A 20743-nucleotide genomic window follows, 5' to 3' on the forward strand; every position below is an offset into this window, starting at 1 on the left:
AGACCAGGCTGCTCACAGCCCCATCCAGCCCGGCCTCAAACTCTTGGTAGCCCTTCTTTGTTTTGTGACCAGTTTTCCATGGCAGCGCTACCCGACAGCTGAGGGCAGCACACAAAGAAACAAATGTTTTGGGCTCATTCCCCCCCACGTGGCCGCCCTCCATTGCCTGTATGGCAGCATCCCGCAGTTCTGGCTCTGTGCTGACCCCGCCCGGTGCCACCCCGAGGGCTGCAGGTCCGCCCCGTCTCACGCAGCCCCCGCCTCCCTCTCGCCCCGCAGCCGGTCCCGCAGCGGAACTACATCTCCCAGCGGCCCGGCCTGGAAGGGAGGAGCCCTGCGCTCAGCGGGGCCAGGCGCCATCCGACCGCGGCAGGTAGTGCGGGATGGGGCCGGGGAGGGGGCGGGGGGGCCAAGGGGTTTGTATTAGAGCAGCGTGATCCGCTGCCGTGTACATTGAAGCAGCGCTGCTGACTGAGTGCTCTCTGCCCGCTGCTGTGTGTGTGTCTGTGCGGATCGCTCTGTTGGTAGCTGCAGTGGATGCTCTACTTTCTTTTCTGCCTTGAAGACACTTTGTTACTGCTCTGTCACTTGTCCTGTGCACGCTAAGCGTACTGTGCTGCCTCGTGGCTGGATGTTAAGGATCCAAACTAAGTCGTGTTCGCAGGACCCGGCCCTCTCCATACTTCATTCAGCGTTCAGTGCTCCGATGTGGTGGGTGCAGGTAGTGCACTCGGGAATGAGGCCCTCAAATCCAAAGAGAACTTCGCTATTTAGTTGTTATTAAGAGAGATGAAGAAGGAAGAATTGTTCTCGCTGCATGTTTACTCTGGCACGTCCTTTTGGTGTTGCAGTATTTGACAGAAAGTGATGACTACCATCTGTGCCTCTCATCATCGTCTGAAGTTCCTTTTCACTTTGAGAATGAAGTCTTCATAGAGAGATCACAAGTTGTTGTCTCTTCCTGTTTCCATAGTCACAATTAGTTAAGAAAAATACTCTTATTTTAAAGCTCTGATAGATTTTCATTCACTCTTTGGTGCTGCCCCTTTCTGCTTGGAGTCACGATCCTCATTTAATTTACACCATGTGCCTCATTTCACTGCCTTATAGATCGCCAGAAACATCTCCTGTCAGTCTTTATATTTGTCATTTCCACCTCTAAACCTTCTTGTAACTGTAAGATCACCGTGTCCTTTGTTCTGATGTACTTTGGAGCACAACATGTCTGCCACTCTGTTTCCTGCACAAGGCACCCCCATGTACATATCGGTTCTGCATCTGTTAGTAATTAAAGGTTTTAATAACAGTTTCCTCACGGTGCTAATACAAAAAGCTTGTAAAGCTGCTCGGTAATGAAGATCTCCCTGATTTAATGGAGGAATCTCAAGAGAATTACTCTGTAAAATCCCACTGTAAGCAGCAGGCCATGTGCTGGGCCATAGCAGCAGCTGTGCAGGATGAATCTGCATCTGACCTGCAGGTCAGGCTGGGCAGAGAGTTGGCAGCATTTCTGCCAGGGAGGGATGTGGCCTTGTCCTCATTAGTGCTGGAGAATTTGGTGAAGCTAAAAATAGAGCCTGAACTTACCTTGAGGTCTGAGGAACAATTGCCTCGGTCTCATTTCCTTATCTGTTTATATCAAACTCTCTTGGTTCACGGGCACATTTTTCCATTCCCATCTGTAAAATGCAGATGCTGGCATACAAAGAGGTGGTTAAGCTCATTATCACTAGAAGGCAAAGCAGAACAATGCGCTATTCATCATTTCTTTTTTCACAGCAGAAATTAAACACTGGAGTAAAGCTTTAGCATCCATCTCACTGACCGGTGTCACTGAACTGGCTGGACAGTGGCTGTGAATGGCCTGAGAAACTTTTTACTGGCACTTTTTACGTGCTGCTTGATGGTCTGATGGCAGGACGGTAGAATAATTGTGTTATAAATGTGTTATAAAGGCACTCAAATGCTCTTCCCGAATGAGGCGCAGCAAACTAAAAGCTCTGGGTGGTGCATTCAGAACCTTTAAACCGGTCCTTCTGTTGGTGGCTGCTGATGTCCAAAGGGCAGGGTGGGCGGGGAGCTGCTATGGAGCCTCATTGCCACAGATGCTGGGTGTTCCTCTGTGGTGCTGGAGGCGTATCCCCAGCCCTGTCATCACCCACATTCCCATTCCTGTGTGGTGCTCAGCTGCCCAGGCCCAAGGGGACAGCAGAGCTCCCATTCTTGTGGAGGTGACCTCCTTCTTTGTCTGTAGGTCTCTCCTTGGGCACTGTGTTCCTGCTGGATTGCACAGCTCCTAGCTGCAAACAATCTAGACAATGATTGTGGAATGGGATTGTATCACCCCTTCCTGTTGTTCGGGAGGTATCGTTGTGTGCCACCTCCCTGTGCCAATAAAAATGTAAATGTTACATTTCTTATCAAGACGAGCCAGAAACTCTCCTGGATTTGTATTTCCTGTCTTTGATTTGCTTTCCTGCGTGGGACGCTTTATTTCACCCTCTGCCTACCGCTCTTCTTTTCCTACTATGTTAATGGCTCGTTTTGTGCTCAGCCGGGAGATGTTATCAGTGCTATGCAAAGCAGTTCCTGCACTGCTGCCTAGTTTGAAGTTTCTCATCGTGCTCCATAAACTACATAAGTAGGAAGCTTTTCTTATACAAATACCCTCATTATTGCTTGCCTCTGGTGCTATGAAATGCCAGAATGGAATACCCAAATGTGGTAGGACAACAGGCTGAAGGTGAAACTTACGGATAGTGCCACAGCTATTATATAGCTGTATATATAACCCTTTTAGGCTGCCAGTGCAAAGGGACTCTGTTAGAGGTGCTGTGAGATCATGAAGTCCTGCAGTGGTTCTTCTTTCCACATCTGCTCGGAAAAGTCACCTGTAATTGCTGCTCTCTGGGCAAATCGATCTGTAAACAGAGATGCTGTGGCAGAGGGGAACGTGTTCAGTAAAACCTAATGGGGGGGTTATGTAACGGAACAAAAATAAACTGAAACATCATCTCTAAATGGAGCCATTATTTCTCCTGCAGAGTAATTATTAATCAATAAACCCTGTATCTGACGGTGTTGTAGTGTTCTAAGTGCTCTGAGCCACCTCACAATCTGCTAGTAAACCAACCTGGGAGCAAAAACATTATTAACACTAATCACAATAATCTCTGACGTGTGTCTGAAAGCAGAATGGTCTCGTAGAGCTCTTGCTTCACCCGTGCTCTTGCTGCTTTGCACTGATAGGGTTTAATAGCACCATTCAGAGGTGTAAGTACTGCACATTACTCAAGCTGTGGGAGTTGCACAGTGCTGGAGTGCAAGGGATTTCCAAATGCTGGGTTGAAAGTGTTTCACTTCCTTATTTCTCTAGTAATGTATTTCAGCTGGATACTACTGCTGCAAGGCACAGGTGAGTAAGTACTTGCAGAATAAGGTAGGAATGTTAGTGGCACGATATATTATAGATGGTTGCTCCAAAAAACAAATGTTCTCTGCCCTGTTCTCTGGAGCGAGTAATTGGACACTGATGAAGACGTGCATTAGATAGGACAGGGCTTTGATGTTAATGATGTTACTGTTCCTGTGTAGCTGTTCAGACTGCTGGTGATGCATGGACAAAAGGAGAGTGGAAGTAAAAAAACATTAATAAAAGCTGAAAAAAAAAAGTGTTTTCAACATGGAGCCATATAACATCCAGTAGGGAAATTCTGAAGCTTTCTTGTAAATGGTGTAAAATGCACTGAGAAAAAAACAACACAGCATAGTTGAAACTCCAGCTTCTCTTGTGTTCTTTGCAATGAGGATTTTTATAGAGACTTCCAAGGGCACTGAGAGGGATCGAAAATAGAGAGTAACGTGGGATCTCTGACAGCAAAAGTAGCCCCACTGCTATCAGAGCTGGCTTCTTCCATCAAAACATTCTTCCAATCAAAACAGCAACTCGTGCAAATTGATTTGTCGCTGGCCCCATTTCTCTGCAACAGGAGACAACATTTTTGCACGACCTAAAACTGATTTTGGCACATGCTGCTGGGCTGTAAACTAAATCATCCCACAGTGCATTTGGAATTAGTCACAGAAATGGACTGATATCTTTTCAAGTTCTGTATTAGATGCAGTACCTCCATCGTCTGTGTTGGTTGGGGCTGTGATGCTGATGCAGCGTCAGAAAGCAATTGCTGATAGACTATGAGAAAGAACCCACTGTTATTCTGGGTACCGTGGCTGTCTTGTGTGATGTTATGGTTTTGTAATTTGGTTGGTGTTGGTATTCCACATCAGAACATCATGTAGAATAATGGGAGTTAAGGGGACAAGTTTTTTCTGTGGGAAGGGGACGGGGTTGCTGGCCCGGCTCCCTGCGAGGAGACAGCACGGTTGGAGCTTCCCGCCTTCCACAGCTCATCGGTGAGATTGGGCACTTGGTATTCTCTTTGTTGAAACTCTCTTGTTGTTGTTTAGCGTTATTGGGTTATTAAACTGACGTTCGTTCTCAGATCATTTTTTTTTTTCTCCTTCATTTTTTTTAGACCCAATCGCAATCTCCCTTCCCTTCCCTTCCCTTCCCTTCCCTTCCCTTCCCTTCCCTTCCCTTCCCTTCCCTTCCCTTCCCTTCCCTTCCCTTCCCTTCCCTTCCCTTCCCTTCCCTTCCCTTCCCTTCCCTTCCCCTCCCCTCTCCCAAAGCGCACGTGGTTGGGCCTTGTTGTGTTGTTAGAGAAGGGGGCCACTTTTGTTCCTGCTCCCCTGGGTTTGTTCCCACTGTCACGGAGTGAGCTCTAGAGGGAACTCCGTGACATGTGAACACTGGTGTAGGCACTGACAGAAGCTCTCTCTTGTCTTTGCACAGCTGTTAGTAGTGGGGCTTTGTAAAGGTACTGCAGTTGGCCTGGAGTTTTTGTTATCATTTTGGTTGGGTTTTTCTCTTTTTTTCTTTCATATGTGGTGTTTGCATAGCTTTGCTGGCAAACCTTTGTAGTCTACACATGGCAGGAATCATGTCACGATCAGGGGGAAACTGCTGTTCTATGTGAATACTGAACAGGAGAAATCCTATCTACTGAATGCCGTGGTAGTTATTCTTTCTGTGTAAAGTGCTTTGAAGTGTCTGAAAGTCCCTCGAGTTCTGTTCTGCTGTAAAAGTTAATAGTGCTCTTTAATTCTGGGATAATCTGTGGTTCAAGTATGGTGGAGTCGTGTAGAGACTTGCCTTGTACTTCAGGGAACCCAGCAGAGGAAAAGTAGCACTTTCTCAAATTACAGAGGTCGTAGAAAGATCCATGAAACAGATAGAAAGAACAAGTTCTTCCAATGCCAATCATTCTCATTTCTCTGGCTCCTGAGGATTTGGGAATGTCAGGTCACTTCCAAAGCTGTAGCAGTTGTAATGTAAGTGATATATATTTTGTAGCTTGCTGTCCTATCTGCAGAGTGCCTGCCTTCCCTACAGATGTTTGATTGGGTGCTCGTTTCAGTGCTTTTATCCATCTAATTGCCTCATTTATTATGTGCCAACCTTCTGAAAATTCAACTGAAGTGAACATGTCATGTCATATAAAGGTACTTACAAAATAAAGTTGCTCTTACCCTTGTTACATGTGAACTTGCATAACTTTTGCTACAGTTCTTATTTATACACATATATATATTATACAACTGGTCTGTTCTATTTGCTGTTTCAGCAATTTGGGAGCATCAAATTATTCCACAGCAGCAGCAAAAGCAACAAAACCTCCCAAGTCAGGAGAGAACGTGAGCTGCTCAGTGCCATCCATAAACAATGCCTGCTCTAAGGAGGTTTTTAAGTACTTAATGTTTTATCAGTTCCTCAGCGTACGAGTGTTTGAATCACGACATCCTTTAAAACTATACACTAAGAAGATGAGAGCATTGTTCCCCAGCAAACATTTCTTGTACTTAAAGGGATGCTCGAAGACTAATTGTAGAAGAGAATAAGTAACTGTTTCTTTTCTACTTGCAGCATGAAACAGCAATAGAACAGCATAGGACCAAATCCTATCTTAGAAAGCCAGTAAACCTTTATAGTCTTAACCAAGTATATCACATGTCTCTGAGCTATCTGATGGGGCTCATCAGAGTTCTGTTCTTCTCTTGCAGGCACTATGCTGCTGGAGATATTCCTGATTCTGGGGGGAATTGTCATCTACTACTTCGTTTCCAAAAAGAAAGAAGAGAGGCTCCCATTCAAAGAGGGATGGTGGGGAAAGGGACAGAAGCCTGACACTGAAGGAGATACGACAATTAGGCCATTCAAGGTGGAAACTACAGAAGAAGAGCTGAGCGTAAGCAAATCTCTGTACTGGGGAAAAAGAAGTCAGAAATGGCCAGTTAAATGCAGGCCTTGCTGGAAGTAATTTTTACATTGAACTGATGTGAAATATCTGTTAAAATGACAGATTAATGTGGAGAATTTGGGGGAAGAGAATTTCCCAGCATTTCAGCAGATAGAAATGGATTGACAGATTTCACATTCTGCCATGTTATTTTGTTTTCAGCTGGCTGTCTCAAGATTGCCAGTAAATAAGCCTACTCTGTTAGGCCTAATGAACATGAAAATCATATTACAGATTACTCAGCTGTGCTCCTCTTTGTGCACCTTCCTCAGCTTGATTGCATAGACCAGAATACAAAGAATATCTTTGGTTTTGAAAGAAACAAAAGAATAATTATGAATATCTCATTTTCTTGAGTGCCTTATGTTTGCAGCTGCCTTGGATGCTAATTCTGTAATTTATGATCTACTTGGGTCAACAGTAATACAGCGTTAATTACAGTAAACACATGCACTGCAGAATTTGCTAGATAACAAGACCTTGATTGTGAGTGCTTGTCAAGGATTGCACCATTTCATAGATCTCTATGGAGCAATCATTCAAACGATACTCCTGGGGCTGCTCACATTATTCATTTACAGTGGGTCTCTACATCTTTATTTTCTCAGATAGGCCTGGATTTGTTAGGACTTTGTCCTTCTTAGTAATAGCAGCGGACACTGATCTCCAATATAGCTTCCCCTTATGCTGCAGATGTAAAGCTACATCATTTCTAACCTTAGGATTTTAGTGGAACGCATGGTTTGGTTTTTTAACAGCTATTGCAACATAATCTATCAGTAACAAACTGCTTTTAAATACACTCTTACGTCAGCTGGGAATTATAGAATCATAGAATCATTGGAAAGTGCTGCCCAAGTTTAAGCCCCACAGAGGCCTGAGCAGGGCAGGATTTCCAGATCTCAACTATTTGGTGGTTCTGCTTGCAGGAAGAAGGGGCTCTTGGCTGTCCTTCCCTGCTGAGTGGTTTTGGACTGAATTTGCAATATTGGCAGCATCCCCCATGACCACAAAGTGCAGCAGTGACCTCATATAGTTTGGAAACGTTCACCCCAGTCTTGTTTCACCAGCTCTAACTGTGAAATCTGCAGTGTTTCACAGTGAAGGAGGCCAGCAGCTTGGTCTGGGAAGGAGGGCGATGAGCCAGAGCTGTGCATTCACTGTGAGATTGGGCTCAAAGTTAGCCCCAGGAACAAAGTACCATGAAAACGCAAGAAGACTTGCATTGTAAGGTTAATTCGATACTTCTGGTATCAGTTTGTAAAGTGCCCTGTCTTGTATTCAGCTGACGAAAAGAAAACCAAAAAACTCACAAAAACAGTAGTAATGTGATATGGAGGTGAATAACATAAGCAAGATTCTTAATAGCTCAGTACTGCTTTTTGGGTTCTATCCTCTGACTGTCAGCCTGGCAAACAGATTAGCCAGTGCTGCTAAAAGTGTTAACAGCCAGAACTGGAAAAGGAACAGAGGGCATCTGGAGGAAAGCAAGCACTGATAAAAGGGACAGAGCACAGTCATCACTGGAGACGTTATTTTCATTGTTCTTTGTCCACTTGGAAATAATTAGAAACCATACCTAGTGCAGCATAAGGCAGCAGCAGATGCAAGTGCTTATGACATTTCTCTTTCCTTTTCTTTTCCCTGTAGGACTTATTTAGAAGGCTTGACCAGGCTAGATTCACTGAGCCCCTGGAGAACAGTTGCTTCCATTATGGAATTAACTCAGCATATCTCAGGAAGGTTGTCTCCTACTGGAAAAACCAGTTCAACTGGAAGAAACAAGTAGAAGTTCTCAACAAGTACCCACACTTCAAAACTAAGATTCAAGGTGTCTGGCTTTTTTTCCTTAAAAATAAACAGTAATACATAATGTCATTTACAGGGATCTCAGTGTAAGAATATTCTCAGCCACGTTGCATGAACCTTCCCCTCTGTGGCTGCCATAACGTGGACCCTTGCTACTCTGACAGCAGAAGTGAGAAAGTACCTCCTTGTAACTGAAACCTTTAGGACAAATAGATTTCCCTTGTGCATGGATGGGTTGTCAGTTCGTGTTAAAGAGAGCCAGGCACAGGCATTCGGAAATGGATTTGCGTCTTGAGATGTAGCAGTGTTCCCTGACTTGCATGCAATCACACAAAAATACCCACAGATGCCACTTCTTGTTCCATACAGCTCTCCAGCTGCTGCTGTCACAGTGACACTGTCAGTCTGGCAGGATCATTGGCTGAATGTGCTGGCTGCTCACATTTATCCCTGCCTGGCAGGGCCGATATGCCCTGCTGCACCATTTCAGGCTCTCCTAGTCCTAGGAAGGCAGAATGCCTTTCCCTTAGGGCTGATGTGCTGCCAGGCCCAAGCGACTGCTTTGTCTTTTCATTCAAAACACATTTTGAAAGAGGCCATTCAGTTAAGGTCTGTTATTATTGGAGCTCGGTCAAACTGGATGTTTTAAATACTTCAGTTAGGTGATTCACTTGGGTGATTTGGTGATACAGCTGTGGGAAAGGCAAAGCAGACAATTGTTTTACGTGACTGTAAAATTCACACTTGAGATTATGCAATATTATTTTTACTTGCCCCCATGAATGTACGTTAATTGAAATGGGGCAGTTGACCGTAGTATTTAAAATAAATTTGTGACAAAAAAAAAAAAAAAAAGAGGGGGAAAAAAAAGTACCACCTGAGACAAGAAAGGGAAAAGAAGTTAAGGAGATTCTCAGTCGCTAAGAGAAGCTGGGATGAAGTGAGCTGATGCAAGCGAAACGTGCTTAAACACATTATGAAATGAAGCATCCAGGCTCCACTAAGAGCAAATCATTGTTTCCTGGAAAGCAGAGCCTTTTAGATTTATCAAAAATATACTGAAAGGCTGCTGGGATAAAAGGTAGAATGGAATCAAGAAGTTGAACTCTTCAACTCTCTTTTAGCAACATATTTTTCTAATGCTTGATTCAGCTTAGTTAGTTCATCAAAAGTTAAGAAGTGTGACTCAATCAGAGAGTGCATACCTTTAAAATTCCTTTTGCTCTAAAGTTCAGATCAATGGCTGGAGACACGAGCTAGACGTGTTGAAAGGAGAAGTCAGGCATGCATAAAATAAGGAAAGTGATTAATGCCCCAAACAAACAGCTGCTGTTTATGATGGATTGCTCATCTCTTGCTGCCTTCAAGTTGCAACTGTATGCCTTTGAGGAAGAAAAATCTGTGACTGACTGAAGCGTAGCTGGTGCCATAGAGGGATATTGGGATAAAATTTAAGGGCTCTTGGTCTAGATGGTGTAATAGTCCCAGGTCTGCTTTTAAGTTGTTTGAGTCACAGTGTTACCGCTGGTAGATTGCTTCACTTCTATGTCTTACTTTTCCAATTAATCTTAAAACAGAAACACGACAACCTTGTTTAGGAGCTGCGACGTTTAACTGTCCATCACAAAGTGCTTTAAGCTCCTTGGATAACATGGATCCAGAGCGGTGCAGGGTATTTGCATGCTCACCAAATCAATCAATCAATCATAAAAGATTTGTTCAATCTGTTGTGTAATTAGTTCCAGCATCATAGCAAGTTTAGGCATGTTAATTCTTTTCTTCCATTTATTTTTTTTTTAAACAGGCATTGATATCCATTTTATTCATGTAAAGCCTCCTCGTTTGCCTGAAGGCCAGTCTGCAAAGCCATTATTAATGGTTCATGGTTGGCCTGGCTCGTTTTATGAATTTTACAAAATTATCCCTCTCCTGACGGATCCTGCCAGTCACGGCTTCAGCACTGAACACGTCTTTGAAGTCATCTGCCCCTCTATCCCTGGGTATGGCTTCTCAGAAGCACCTCACAAAAAAGGTAAGATGTATAAGAAGAAACCAAACTAACAAAAGTCCAGACTCACAGCGAGACAGACTCTACTGGCAGATGGTAACTTCTGTCTCTTCCTGCATAGAAGCAAAGATTTCACATGTCACATGGAGAGAGAGAAAGATGAGTGAGACTTCAGGTATCACCATTCATTAGTTTCAGGAGTAACATATAGATCATTTAGAAAGGACTATAAAAAGTTATGAAGTGAAAATCTGTGAATAAGACAGTTTCTAGCTATCATTAAGATAAGACTGATCTCACAGAGACAAAATGGAAATTGCCCAGGCAATGCCAGGTGCTTCTGACAGGGTTCAGCTGGAGTATGACCATGGTTTAGAAAGAGTCCAGCAACCCCTTAGTGGGCCAAATGCATGGAGAACAGGTGGGGTTAAGGGAGTCTGTAGTGAAGGCTGGGCTTGCTATCCTGGACCTTACCCAGACAATGTGACAAGGGCTCCCATATACTGTCAGACAGGTGAGGAAAAATGGACTTGCAGCTTTTTTGGAATTTGACTGTTGTCATGATAGGGAGAACAAATGCTGTACATTCAGAGGTACAGCTGAAATTAATGCAATAGTATATATATCTTAATTGCAGGCTTCGATTCTGTAAGTGCTGCTTCTGTATTTTACGAACTGATGCTCAGACTGGGATTCCAGGAGTTCTACGCACAAGGTGGTGACTGGGGCTGGCTCATCTGCACCAATCTGGCCCAGATAGCTCCCAAGTGAGTACTCATTTGATACACTGCTGCATGACTGGTGTAGTAACCTGTTTTATTCTTTAAATAGCTATTGCTCATGGACTTTGCAGTGGGAATGATAGAGCAGGAGAACAGGCTGCCTAGAGATGTTGTGGTGTCTCCTTCCCTGGAGATATTCAAGACCCACCTCAACACTTTCCTACTGCAGGGAACCTGCTTTACCTGGGAGGAGGTTGGACTTGATCTCCAGAGGTCCCTTCTAATCCCTACAACTCTGTGATTCTATGTGACTGTTCCAAACCAAGTCCTTAAACAAGCGAGTACTGTGTCATTTTCCTTCTCAGTGCTCTATGCAAAGCAGTGATCCAGAACTGGACACCTGCACCAACAGTTGTGCAGTAGCTTTCTGATGGTCCCAGAGGGACTGGAATAGTATGAGTACTTATATCAATAGGAGGATATGGGACTTTATGACTGGGTTTGTGTGCTGACCACTGGCAACTGCCCCTTTGACTTGTTTTGGGGTGAAAAGCAACATTACAAAGTACAACCAAGGTCATAAGCAATGATGTAATTTGCAAACTGGAGTATAAAGGACACCCATTTCTGTATATTTTAAATGCAACTTTATTGTTATATTACTAATCTATAATCTATGTGACTATAGATTAGTAATATAACACTAACATACCTATCAAAATGTTGTATTTCACATTTAACACCTTTGAATCATATTGTATTTCAGCAATTTGTGGGGGCTTTCTCTGTTTCTGTTTTTAGCCATCTGAAGGGTCTTCATTTAAACCTAGCCTCAGTCACAAACATGGGGTTCACCCACCTGCTCTCCATCCTGCTGGGCCGCCACCTTCCAGGGCTCTTTGGTTTCCACGAGGAAGATGTGAGGCGGATGTTTCCCTTCTTGAAAAAGGGGCTCTACAGGATCTTGGCGGAGTCTGGCTACGCTCACATCCAGGCAACAAGACCTGATACTGTTGGTAAAGAAACAAACAAAAATACTTACTTAACTTGAGCTGTACTGTCATACAAACAAATCATGTTACTTAATTATGCAACTGAAGAGTGTTTTTCACAGGAACAGAAGTAGGAAGGTTAGAGGTTTTAAACAGAAGATTCTTCTTTTGCATGCAAGTTGTAAAGAACTAGGAGTGGGGTTGGAATGAGATGGTCTTTGGAATAGCTCTCAGCCCAAGCCATTCTATGATAGGTAGTTATCTAGTGTGAAACTCGCTTTCACATACAAAAGGGATACCTGTACATCAAAAGCAAGCACCCTCTAAGTGCCACTGACCTCATTTTCAGTTTTCATAAATAAAAATAGCTTAATAACTTTTCCACATCTGCTGCCGCTGGGGACTGTCATTGTATTGCAAATGCAGCTATGCTGAGAACAAAAGACAGTTTCTTCACAGAGAATCAATCACAGTCAAAAGGTGGAAACTCCAAAAAGCTTTTAGCTGTTTCAACATACAAGCTAGTTTATTTATAGGCATAAATGACACCTGAAAGGTAAAATCAAATTTGGTTCTTACTCATTGTTATGAATCACTTGCAGACTTTCACGAAAACGAAATGTGAATACCTATGAATGTCCTGCTAATCGCTCAGATTGCTTAACTGTTTTAAGTGCTCCTATTTTAAAAACATCTTTTGCAGCTGAATTGAAAAACTGAGTCAAGAATACTAAATATATTTCATTCTAGTGCAGCAGGACTCACTTACTGTAGGTTTTAATAAGAAGCAGAGCTGTAGAAACTATTTCTCAATGTCCTTTTATAAATTTAGCTCCAGAAATGGGTGTATTCTAAAAACGTTGGCAAAATAATAGTTTGATGGATTTAAGGTAACTTGGCTCGCTTTGAGTTGTGATTTCCAAAAATTACACATCTCTAATTCCTTGTTTGCTTGAAGAAAAGACGAGGAAGCTGGCAGGTACCTGGTCACAGGTGGGCTCTCTCTTGTGGTTGGCTGATTCCGGTCCCTAGCTGTGATCTGTGGTCTGTCACAGCAGACTGTGTGAACTGTACAGATTGAGAACCAGCAGCAAGTTCATGTTCTGAGAGCTGGAGCAATTCTGAGGTCAGTGAAGAGAGGGGGAACTGCAGAGGGGAAGACTCCCAGGGAAAATGACACCCAGGAGGAAGCTGAGAGGAGCTGAGAGAAGCCTGGCCAGGGAGGCTGCCAAGGTCTTCCTGAGCGTTCTGGTATGACAGTATGACATGGAGCTGTCCTAAGCAGGGAAGTAATTTCTGACTCTTGGCTGCTACTAGTAGGTTGGCTGTTTCAGAGCTGGCTTTTGATCAGACTGGCTTGCATGAATCTGGTTTTATACTTACTTGCACTTAGTGTGAGTTCATTTTCAGATGATTGAAGAGGCAGTGCTTGTATTCACAGTACTGCGAGGATCAATGTAAATTCTATCTGTATGTAAACTGATGCAGTCTCCTTTGTTCCCATCAAAGTGAAGTATGTGAGAAGTACATTGCTTGTCCAATTCTGCATGCTAAATTAGCTTTTTGGATCACTTAGTGTCTGTCTGTTACAAGTGTTACTTGTTTGTTAACTGAAACTCAACTAACACATTTAAATAGCAGTTATGGGTAGAATCGTGCTAGCTGTAGTGTCTTATATCACAGTTAGGTTGCACATGTGGAACGTCAAATATACTGACTTTTCCGGGCAGCTTGAACAGTTTATAGTCCCCGTTTCATGGCACTAGGATGTATTAATAACGTTCCAATTACGTGTGTTTTTTTCCAATCCAAACAAAACAACTGCAAAAGTTGTATTAAGACTTGTTCTACACTATGGCAGTTTGCTTTTGCTAATGTGGAAGGTGGACCTTTTAACAAAGCCTTTCTCTTCTTTAATTACTTTCTAATAATCCTTAAAAAGTTTTTGCAATTAGACAGTGGTGTAAATTCTTCTGGTCGTGTGTAGGCATGTGGGATTTGGCCCTGTAAAACCGTTTAATACTTGCCAACTAACAGATTAATGGAAGCAAGCCCTACTTGGCACATACTGCTTAATCTTATTGGCTTACAAAGAAAAGAAAAAACAAAAACCCAAACCAGCAGAAATCCAATACTGTTACATCACTTTAAAAACATTCAGCATGAGCTAATCTGGAGTCTGCTGACTTGCAGGTACTGTGTTAATGATTCAACAATAAATGGCTCTGACTTGTATTAATCTACTTAGGAACACAGGTGCTGGAATAGCTACATAAAGTTATTTCCCCTGTACTATAATGAGCAGCATCTATAACAGTCTGAGAACAGCAGGAGAATATCTCGATTCTAGTTAAATTTCCCTCCTGCTTTTCAGGCTGTGGTTTGAATGACTCTCCTGTAGGACTGGCTGCATACATCTTGGAGAAATTTTCTGTGTGGACCGACCCAGAATTCCTTAACTTAGAAGATGGAGGACTTGAGAGGTAAGTGCTATTTTGGATGGGGTGTTTCAGCCTCAAGTCAAAGCTAAATGAATGTCTATCTGAACTGATGGTCTCGCATCTCATAAGGAGCCTGTAGAGACTACAAATGGTACAGTGCTGTACTTCCTTATTGCATATGTTGGAGTACCTGCAATTGCTGTACTGAAAGCTTATGGCAGCATTTTAAATTATGAATAATAGTTCAGTCTGTTTTATGGGCTCTTCTGCTTCTATTCTCCCAGACTGGGGACAGCTATGCTGGACTCTGTCTTCCACATACAAGTTAAAATGGCACTTTCCAGTTTGTGTTTGAAAGCCTTTAACATGTTTATTTGGCCACTGACAGGAAGCGGGAATTTAACACACTTCCTCTCTCCATTTCTTTTCGTAATGAGTTAAACAGCTCTTTGAACAAAACCAAAGTGAAGTCCTTAGAACTAAATACCATTTTGCACTACTTAATAACTAAGCAATCTCTGGGCTTACCTGTTCAGGAAGTTTAACCTGGATGATCTTCTCACCAACATCATGATCTACTGGGTGTCAGGCTGCATCGTCTCCTCAATGCGTTTCTACAAAGAAAACATGCAGAAAGGAATAGGCACACAGAAACATGAAAAGTAAGTGCTTTTTTTCATTAAACATTTTGTTTTGACTTTAATTCTATGTTTGCAGATAAGTTGTTTGTGTCTTGTGGTCGTTACAAGTTAATAAATGCAGAGGTAAATGTGCCCTGAGTTATGTGCAACCGCAGCTCACTCCTATGGTATTACTTTAGCTGTGAAATGATTCTCCCAGGAAGCTGACTCAGTTCTTGAACAGTTCTTGAAGCTGTTGTGGCTACACTGTGGGCAGTATCCTGTTCCACTTCTGCCTACATGAGATGAGCTATACAGAACTTCTACATGCCTAGAGGAAGGAGTCTCAAGAACCCACATAAGAGTAGGCATCCTGTTCTATCTAAATCTTAAAGTCTTTGTCACTTCCAACAAAGCAGCTCAAATGTATGGGATATTTAGGCCCTCAACATATTACTCTGTTTAAAACAAGTGTGGATACTTCCACTTTAAGGTACTTTTCCCTTCAAATGCAGTTGCTTCTCTTTACTTCTTCATGTAGAAAATATTCTGTAGAGCACATTCATGCCAGTTAAAAGCAAGAGCTGTCTGTGGAGGACGATTTACAGGACAAAGTCTCATGGTAAGAAATGCTTCCTCTGTGCTAGTCCAGATTCACTGTTACTGCTTCCCCTCTTCCCACTTTCACCTTGCAGCCACCATTCAGGTTCTTCTCTTCAAACCCCCCCCACCCCGTTGTCTTGACAGGCTCAACATATTCTAGTTGTAATTTGTCCTGTAAATTTCTCTTCAGCCATTGTCAATTTGCTTTCCCCTCAGAACATTACTCTTGAGCCCTGATTGCAGCATGAGGAAACTTGATCCTCATTGCCTCCCGGAGATCTATTTCCATGCTTCTAACTCTTGTGTCGTGGATCCCTTACAGAACTGCCATCTATGTCAATGTATGCCAAAAGTTATGGCCTTTTGGCATTTCCCCCCCTCAGAAACAGGAGTGTTGTCTACTATTCAAATTCAAGACCTGGAAGTCTGCTTTAATTGCTTAGTAGGTCCGCCTGACTGTTGAAGAACAGCATTTCCAAAGGACTTTCCATTTCTTGCTCAGTGAAGTGTTTGGAAGATAAAATTATTCTCTCTTCTCTCTCAGGCTCACAGTACAAGTACCTACTGGCATCGCCTCCTTTCCTAATGAAGTCATGCACACACCCCAGGCTTGGGCCCAGAAGAAATACACCAACATAGTTTCCTTCCATTTCATGCCTCGAGGAGGCCACTTTGCAGCATTGGAGGAACCTGAACTTCTTGCTGAAGATATTCTGCAGTTTGTTGGGAAAGTAGAGAAAGAGCAACTCTGGACAAAGAAAAGAAAGTAACTCACCTTAGGAAAAGGAGGGTAATTGCTTATAGCTTAGCACATGTACAAGCCTTAGTAAGTCTGCTGTAATCTGTGTAATTAGATCACATTCTCGACCAGATGTGAGAGGACAGCAAGAAAAATGCAGGATAGCTGGATAAAATACAGCTTTGGAAACTTAAATCTTCTTATATTAAAAATGTTGTCAATTTTTTTAGCAGCTAGGCTAAGAACATAGCATGCAGGTTGCTTGGATATTTTCCTCTCTCAGAAAAGACTTCTAAAATCCTTTCTGTAACACTACTGCCTCATACATAGAAACTGAAAAATAGACCTTCCCACTAATTATGTTCAGTTTAATTGTTACTAACAGCTTTTCTCCATGACAGCAGCAAAAATTGAGTTGGTGTATGTGAGAGATTCCTCACATAAACAATGGGAACAGCCTAACAAGATGTAACTTGAATGACTGCATCCATTAATCAGCATTGATCTACAGTGCCCAGTAAGCCAGCCAGCTGGCTGCATTTCTCTTACAGCCTGTTCTGTTAAGCAGCTTTCTGGCTGCAAGCTCCACTTCCCTGCACTGGGCTCCAAAGAAAACAATGTGTGAGGAGCAGCTGAAGCATCAGCTGAGTGCCTGAGCCACATCGGCTCCCATAGCTTGAACCAGAAGGAGGAGCAGGGATAGGAGTAATTATATGCCAAACTACCTCTGCATTGAATTTCTGCTCTTAACCAAAATGTAAAAACCCTGGACAGGCTCAAGACACAGCAGCTTTGCACTGCCTCTGCAGGGTATTGTGAACACCTCATATTGAAGAATAAAACATTAATTTGAAATTAAAAGGAACTGGCTTTAAACTTTGAATAATGCTTGCACATAAACATTTGTTTTATGCCTTTGAACAGGTGAGATTTTGCTTAGTGGCAGCAAAAGTAAATGTCAAATTAGAAACTATCAATTCTGTATTGTATCTGTTACAGAGAACAGGCTGAAGGCAAACAGCTACAAGAAAACTGAACGTGAAGGGCTGAGTATTTTCACTTAAAACAATCCCCAGTGAGTGCAGCTGAGCTTCAGGCACTCTTAAGCAGACGACTGATTTCAGAATGCTTTTGTTCTCCCATCATTTCTTATATACTTTCCTTCCTTATGCTTGCAGAGTAAATATAATCCATTAATAACACCTGTGTAGATTAGTTTTATTTTACAGTATTAATAGGAATGGAAGCTGTTAAGTAACAGTTGCTGCTCCTTCCCACGGTTTGATATGTGTAAAGCAACACTGATGCTGGGCACAGGAATCTGAGGGCTCAGTGCCAGCTGTTTGGTATGACAGACTGCACGTGGACCAACTATGGCCATTTTTCCAAGCAGAGATGAGAACTCTCACTACCTGTACTCTAGCCTTCTACATCTCTGCAGAGAAAAACACAGCTTTCATGTCTCTCTGCAGGGTTTACTGCAGTGCTACTTTAGACCTTCAGGCTGTACGTGAACTCTTTAACACAGCTGACTGCTTCCACATAAGTAGCGAGCACTAATTCTACATATATTTGCAGCTGATTTCATTAGATAAAAATCTGTGTTCTCACCTGCTAAATATTGAGGTTTGGGCTGGTGTGAAGAGACAGGAAAGAAAATACAGAGTTGTTCACTCCGTCTAAATTAAGCTCTTCTCAGAAGACCATCCCTGAGCTAGTTTCAGGTTCAGTGTTACCAAAACATGGCTTATTCAGAAGGAATGGGCCACCTCTGACAATGACATACGGTCATAGGTCCTGAGCTCCCTCCTGCACTAATTCTTCATCTCAGACCACTTTTTTTTGTGTCTTACTTCTCTCTCCTGTGCAGCCTTGTATTTCAGAGCTGGAGATCATCCCCTCTCATCTTTAACACACACGCAGACATCTGCTGTGCTGCTAGGGAACACTGCCATACACAGATATAACTGAATACTTCCCTAGAGGCTGCTCAGTTTCAGTGCAGATAAAGTAAGTGGGAAGGAAGTTGGCTACATGATACCTGGCAAAGCCTTTCTCAGATGCAAGTAGAAGGCATTTTCTGCCTTCTGTCTGCTTTTTTGGAGCACATCTCCTTGAATGGGGCCAGCATTAGTGAAAAGAGGCACATCAGGGCTTGCTTAGTGACATTATGTTACAGCACCATCCAGGCTCAGGCACCAGTCAGAGCTGGACAGAACAAAAACCTACACTCCTGGACCCTTCTACCTCTAAGTGTGCCTCACAGTGCTCAAAGGTAACGAGCACAAGCTAAGTGAGCATGTCCTTGCCCCACTCTGCACTCCAGGTAAGTGCATTTCAGCCAACTACAAATTAGCTGTCCTCACTGTCTGTTTGACTTAGCACAGAAAACAGTCATAGAAATTAAATCCAGAATGAAAATGGGTTTGATTAACTTCTGCTTGAAAGAAAGAAAGCAAAAAGGACATAAAAGGGTATAGACTTTGGAAGTTACGTATCAAAAATTGCTCTGAATTCTAATGTCACAACTCTCAAACCCTAAACCCACAGCAATCAGCAGCTGTTGTTCATCACCTGCTTATCCACACCTCAATACAAACAGAGCTGAATCCTGTGGCAATGTGCACAAGTGCCAAATTCAGCTATGTGCCAAGTACAGAGCTTGTAGTCAAGTCTCCTCCCCTTTAAAAAAAATAAGAAAATAAATAATTTTTTTAAAAAATCATCTTTTTTTTTTAGCAAAATACAGCTAATTGCACTGCCTGTGGTACAAGGTTTAATACTAATTAAGTGTTTGTGGGCTACTGACAGCATCTGCATCTCTTCCTGCAGCCAGGAACTCTCCCAGGAGAGTGAGGTTGGGATTATAACCACCTTTAGTGAACCCAGACTCACTTCTAATACACACTCTGCTATTTAATAGTGGACAGTTATTTGGGACAGTACTACAGCAAGCAGTGCAAAAGTGAGTGTCAGATAACTAGAAATGATTTTAACATTTCTTTTTTGCAAGTAACACTGTGTATCATATTATTGCAGTAGTAAGAAGTAGTAAGGAAGAACCTGTGCTTTGTGATACTTCAGGGAGCCAGCAGACTTATCTGCAGGTCAAGCAGCAAGTCTCCTCTAATGAGGCCAAATACCCTGCCATAAAACACCCAGTTGTTGGGCTATCTGAGCTGTTACTGGGGAATAAGGCTCTCTGAAATAGCAGCTACATCCTTGAGGAGAACCCAGAATATGATGATGTTTAAAGCATTTTGTTCTGCTGAAGGGCCATTTCTTGGTAAAACCATTTCTGGACAGCAGTTCCTCTAAAGTACCTGCTGAATGAAATCACCATTCCTCCTTAAGCTGCTCCAAAGCATCTATTCCTCACTGAAAACAGAAGTAGGTGACCTAAGACCTGTTTTTCAGGGGTTACAGCCTGTGAAGAGTCCAGATGAAAATCCCAAAGCCAGAGCAATGCCACTGAAAATAAGCAGAACTTGCTTTTCAAAGAACTTCAGTTAGGGGATGGAGCATATATTTGTTTCTGGTACAGAAAAGCATTTAAAATCATCACCTACTCATGCACTCCAGCAAAACTAACTCCCACTACAACCAAATTGGACTTCTAATGTTTTAAACTACAAATCATAAAGCCCTGAAAATCCAGGCCACTAAATGCTGTCTGTATGCCTTATGCAGTTAAACAGGACTTCGTTCACATCAAGTGAAAAAGTCAGGCTTACTCAGAGTGTGAGTTAAAAACAGTATGAATAGACCCCATACTGTTTACACCAAGAAGGAATTCAGACCATCAGTTAGTAAAAAATAAAATCTGTTAAGTCCAGCATCACAGTCCATAAAGGGCCCCATTCATCACCACCGCATCAGCAAAGGGGCAAAGGGAAGGATTTGTCTGCTCAAGCCTGTCAATCAAATGCACATGCTGTTATGAAGCAAGTACAATACATAACATACATTAAATGAAGATATATTCTTGTCTGTGAGAGGAGGTGAAACATCTCTCTGGCTGCTGTAGGAAGAGACAAGGAGTAAACTCATATTGATTTCAGGCTTGCTTACTTGAAAACACTGATAAATGATGTCACTTGTTTGCCTTGCTGCGATAGCACTTGAAGGAACATAAGTCACACCAAAACCATCTTGCTTAGGATGAGTTCTCTTCTGTGGAAGTATCCCAGACAGCTCTAGTGGTGTTATGCCCATGCTACCAGAAAATGTGGTCTCATTATGATTGGCACTGGTTGTCTGGAAATCAACCCGGGCAGACTGCTTTACCTTGTCTACTCTGCCCCAGAGCAGAGGGGAGGGACCCTGCCCTGTGCTGGGACTCAGCTGTCTGCCTTGCTCAGCGACTACAGCCCCTGGGTCTGGGGATGGATAGGCTCTAGGGGCAGGAAAAAAGCACACCCAGTGCCCCAAAATTCCTCCCATCCCTGATCTG

The 20743-nt window shown here is 42.8% G+C and overlaps 1 protein-coding gene and 1 long non-coding RNA gene across 3 annotated transcripts; one reads left to right on the forward strand and one right to left on the reverse strand.

Moving 5' to 3' along the window:
* Positions 1-323: 323 nt before the first annotated feature.
* Positions 324-17151, forward strand: EPHX1 (epoxide hydrolase 1). 2 transcript variants are annotated; one of them, XM_085542994.1, is made up of 10 exons: positions 324-373; positions 6121-6305; positions 8007-8187; positions 9970-10197; positions 10811-10940; positions 11697-11911; positions 14262-14370; positions 14865-14990; positions 15490-15570; positions 16096-17151. In XM_085542994.1, the coding sequence occupies exons 2-9, from the start codon at positions 6126-6128 to the stop codon at positions 15521-15523; spliced, it is 1203 nt and encodes a 400-aa protein (XP_085399120.1). In that variant the 5' UTR covers positions 324-373; positions 6121-6125; the 3' UTR covers positions 15524-15570; positions 16096-17151. The 2 variants fall into 2 exon arrangements, with proteins under 2 accessions (XP_085399120.1, XP_015712724.2); XM_015857238.3 differs by lacking the exon at positions 15490-15570.
* On the reverse strand, positions 10973-14996 carry LOC146761311 (uncharacterized). The gene is made up of 2 exons (XR_014944563.1): positions 14857-14996; positions 10973-11905 (listed from the first exon to the last, which is right to left on the reverse strand). It is a non-coding gene; the product is annotated as an uncharacterized LOC146761311 (long non-coding RNA).
* Positions 17152-20743: the final 3592 nt, after the last annotated feature.

The sequence above is a fragment of the Coturnix japonica genome, chromosome 3, assembly GCF_054131305.1.
Source record: "Coturnix japonica strain WE chromosome 3, WE-NBRP24, whole genome shotgun sequence".
Taxonomy (NCBI): Eukaryota; Metazoa; Chordata; class Aves; order Galliformes; family Phasianidae; genus Coturnix; species Coturnix japonica.

Coding starts and splice junctions, on each gene's coding strand:
- EPHX1 (XM_015857238.3), top strand. CDS start 6,126: ATGCTGCTGGAGATATTCCTGATTCTGGGGGGAATTGTCATCTACTAC. Junction 6,306..8,006: donor CTACAGAAGAAGAGCTGAGC/GTAAGCAAATCT, acceptor TTTTCCCTGTAG/GACTTATTTAGAAGGCTTGA. Junction 10,198..10,810: donor AGAAGCACCTCACAAAAAAG/GTAAGATGTATA, acceptor TCTTAATTGCAG/GCTTCGATTCTGTAAGTGCT.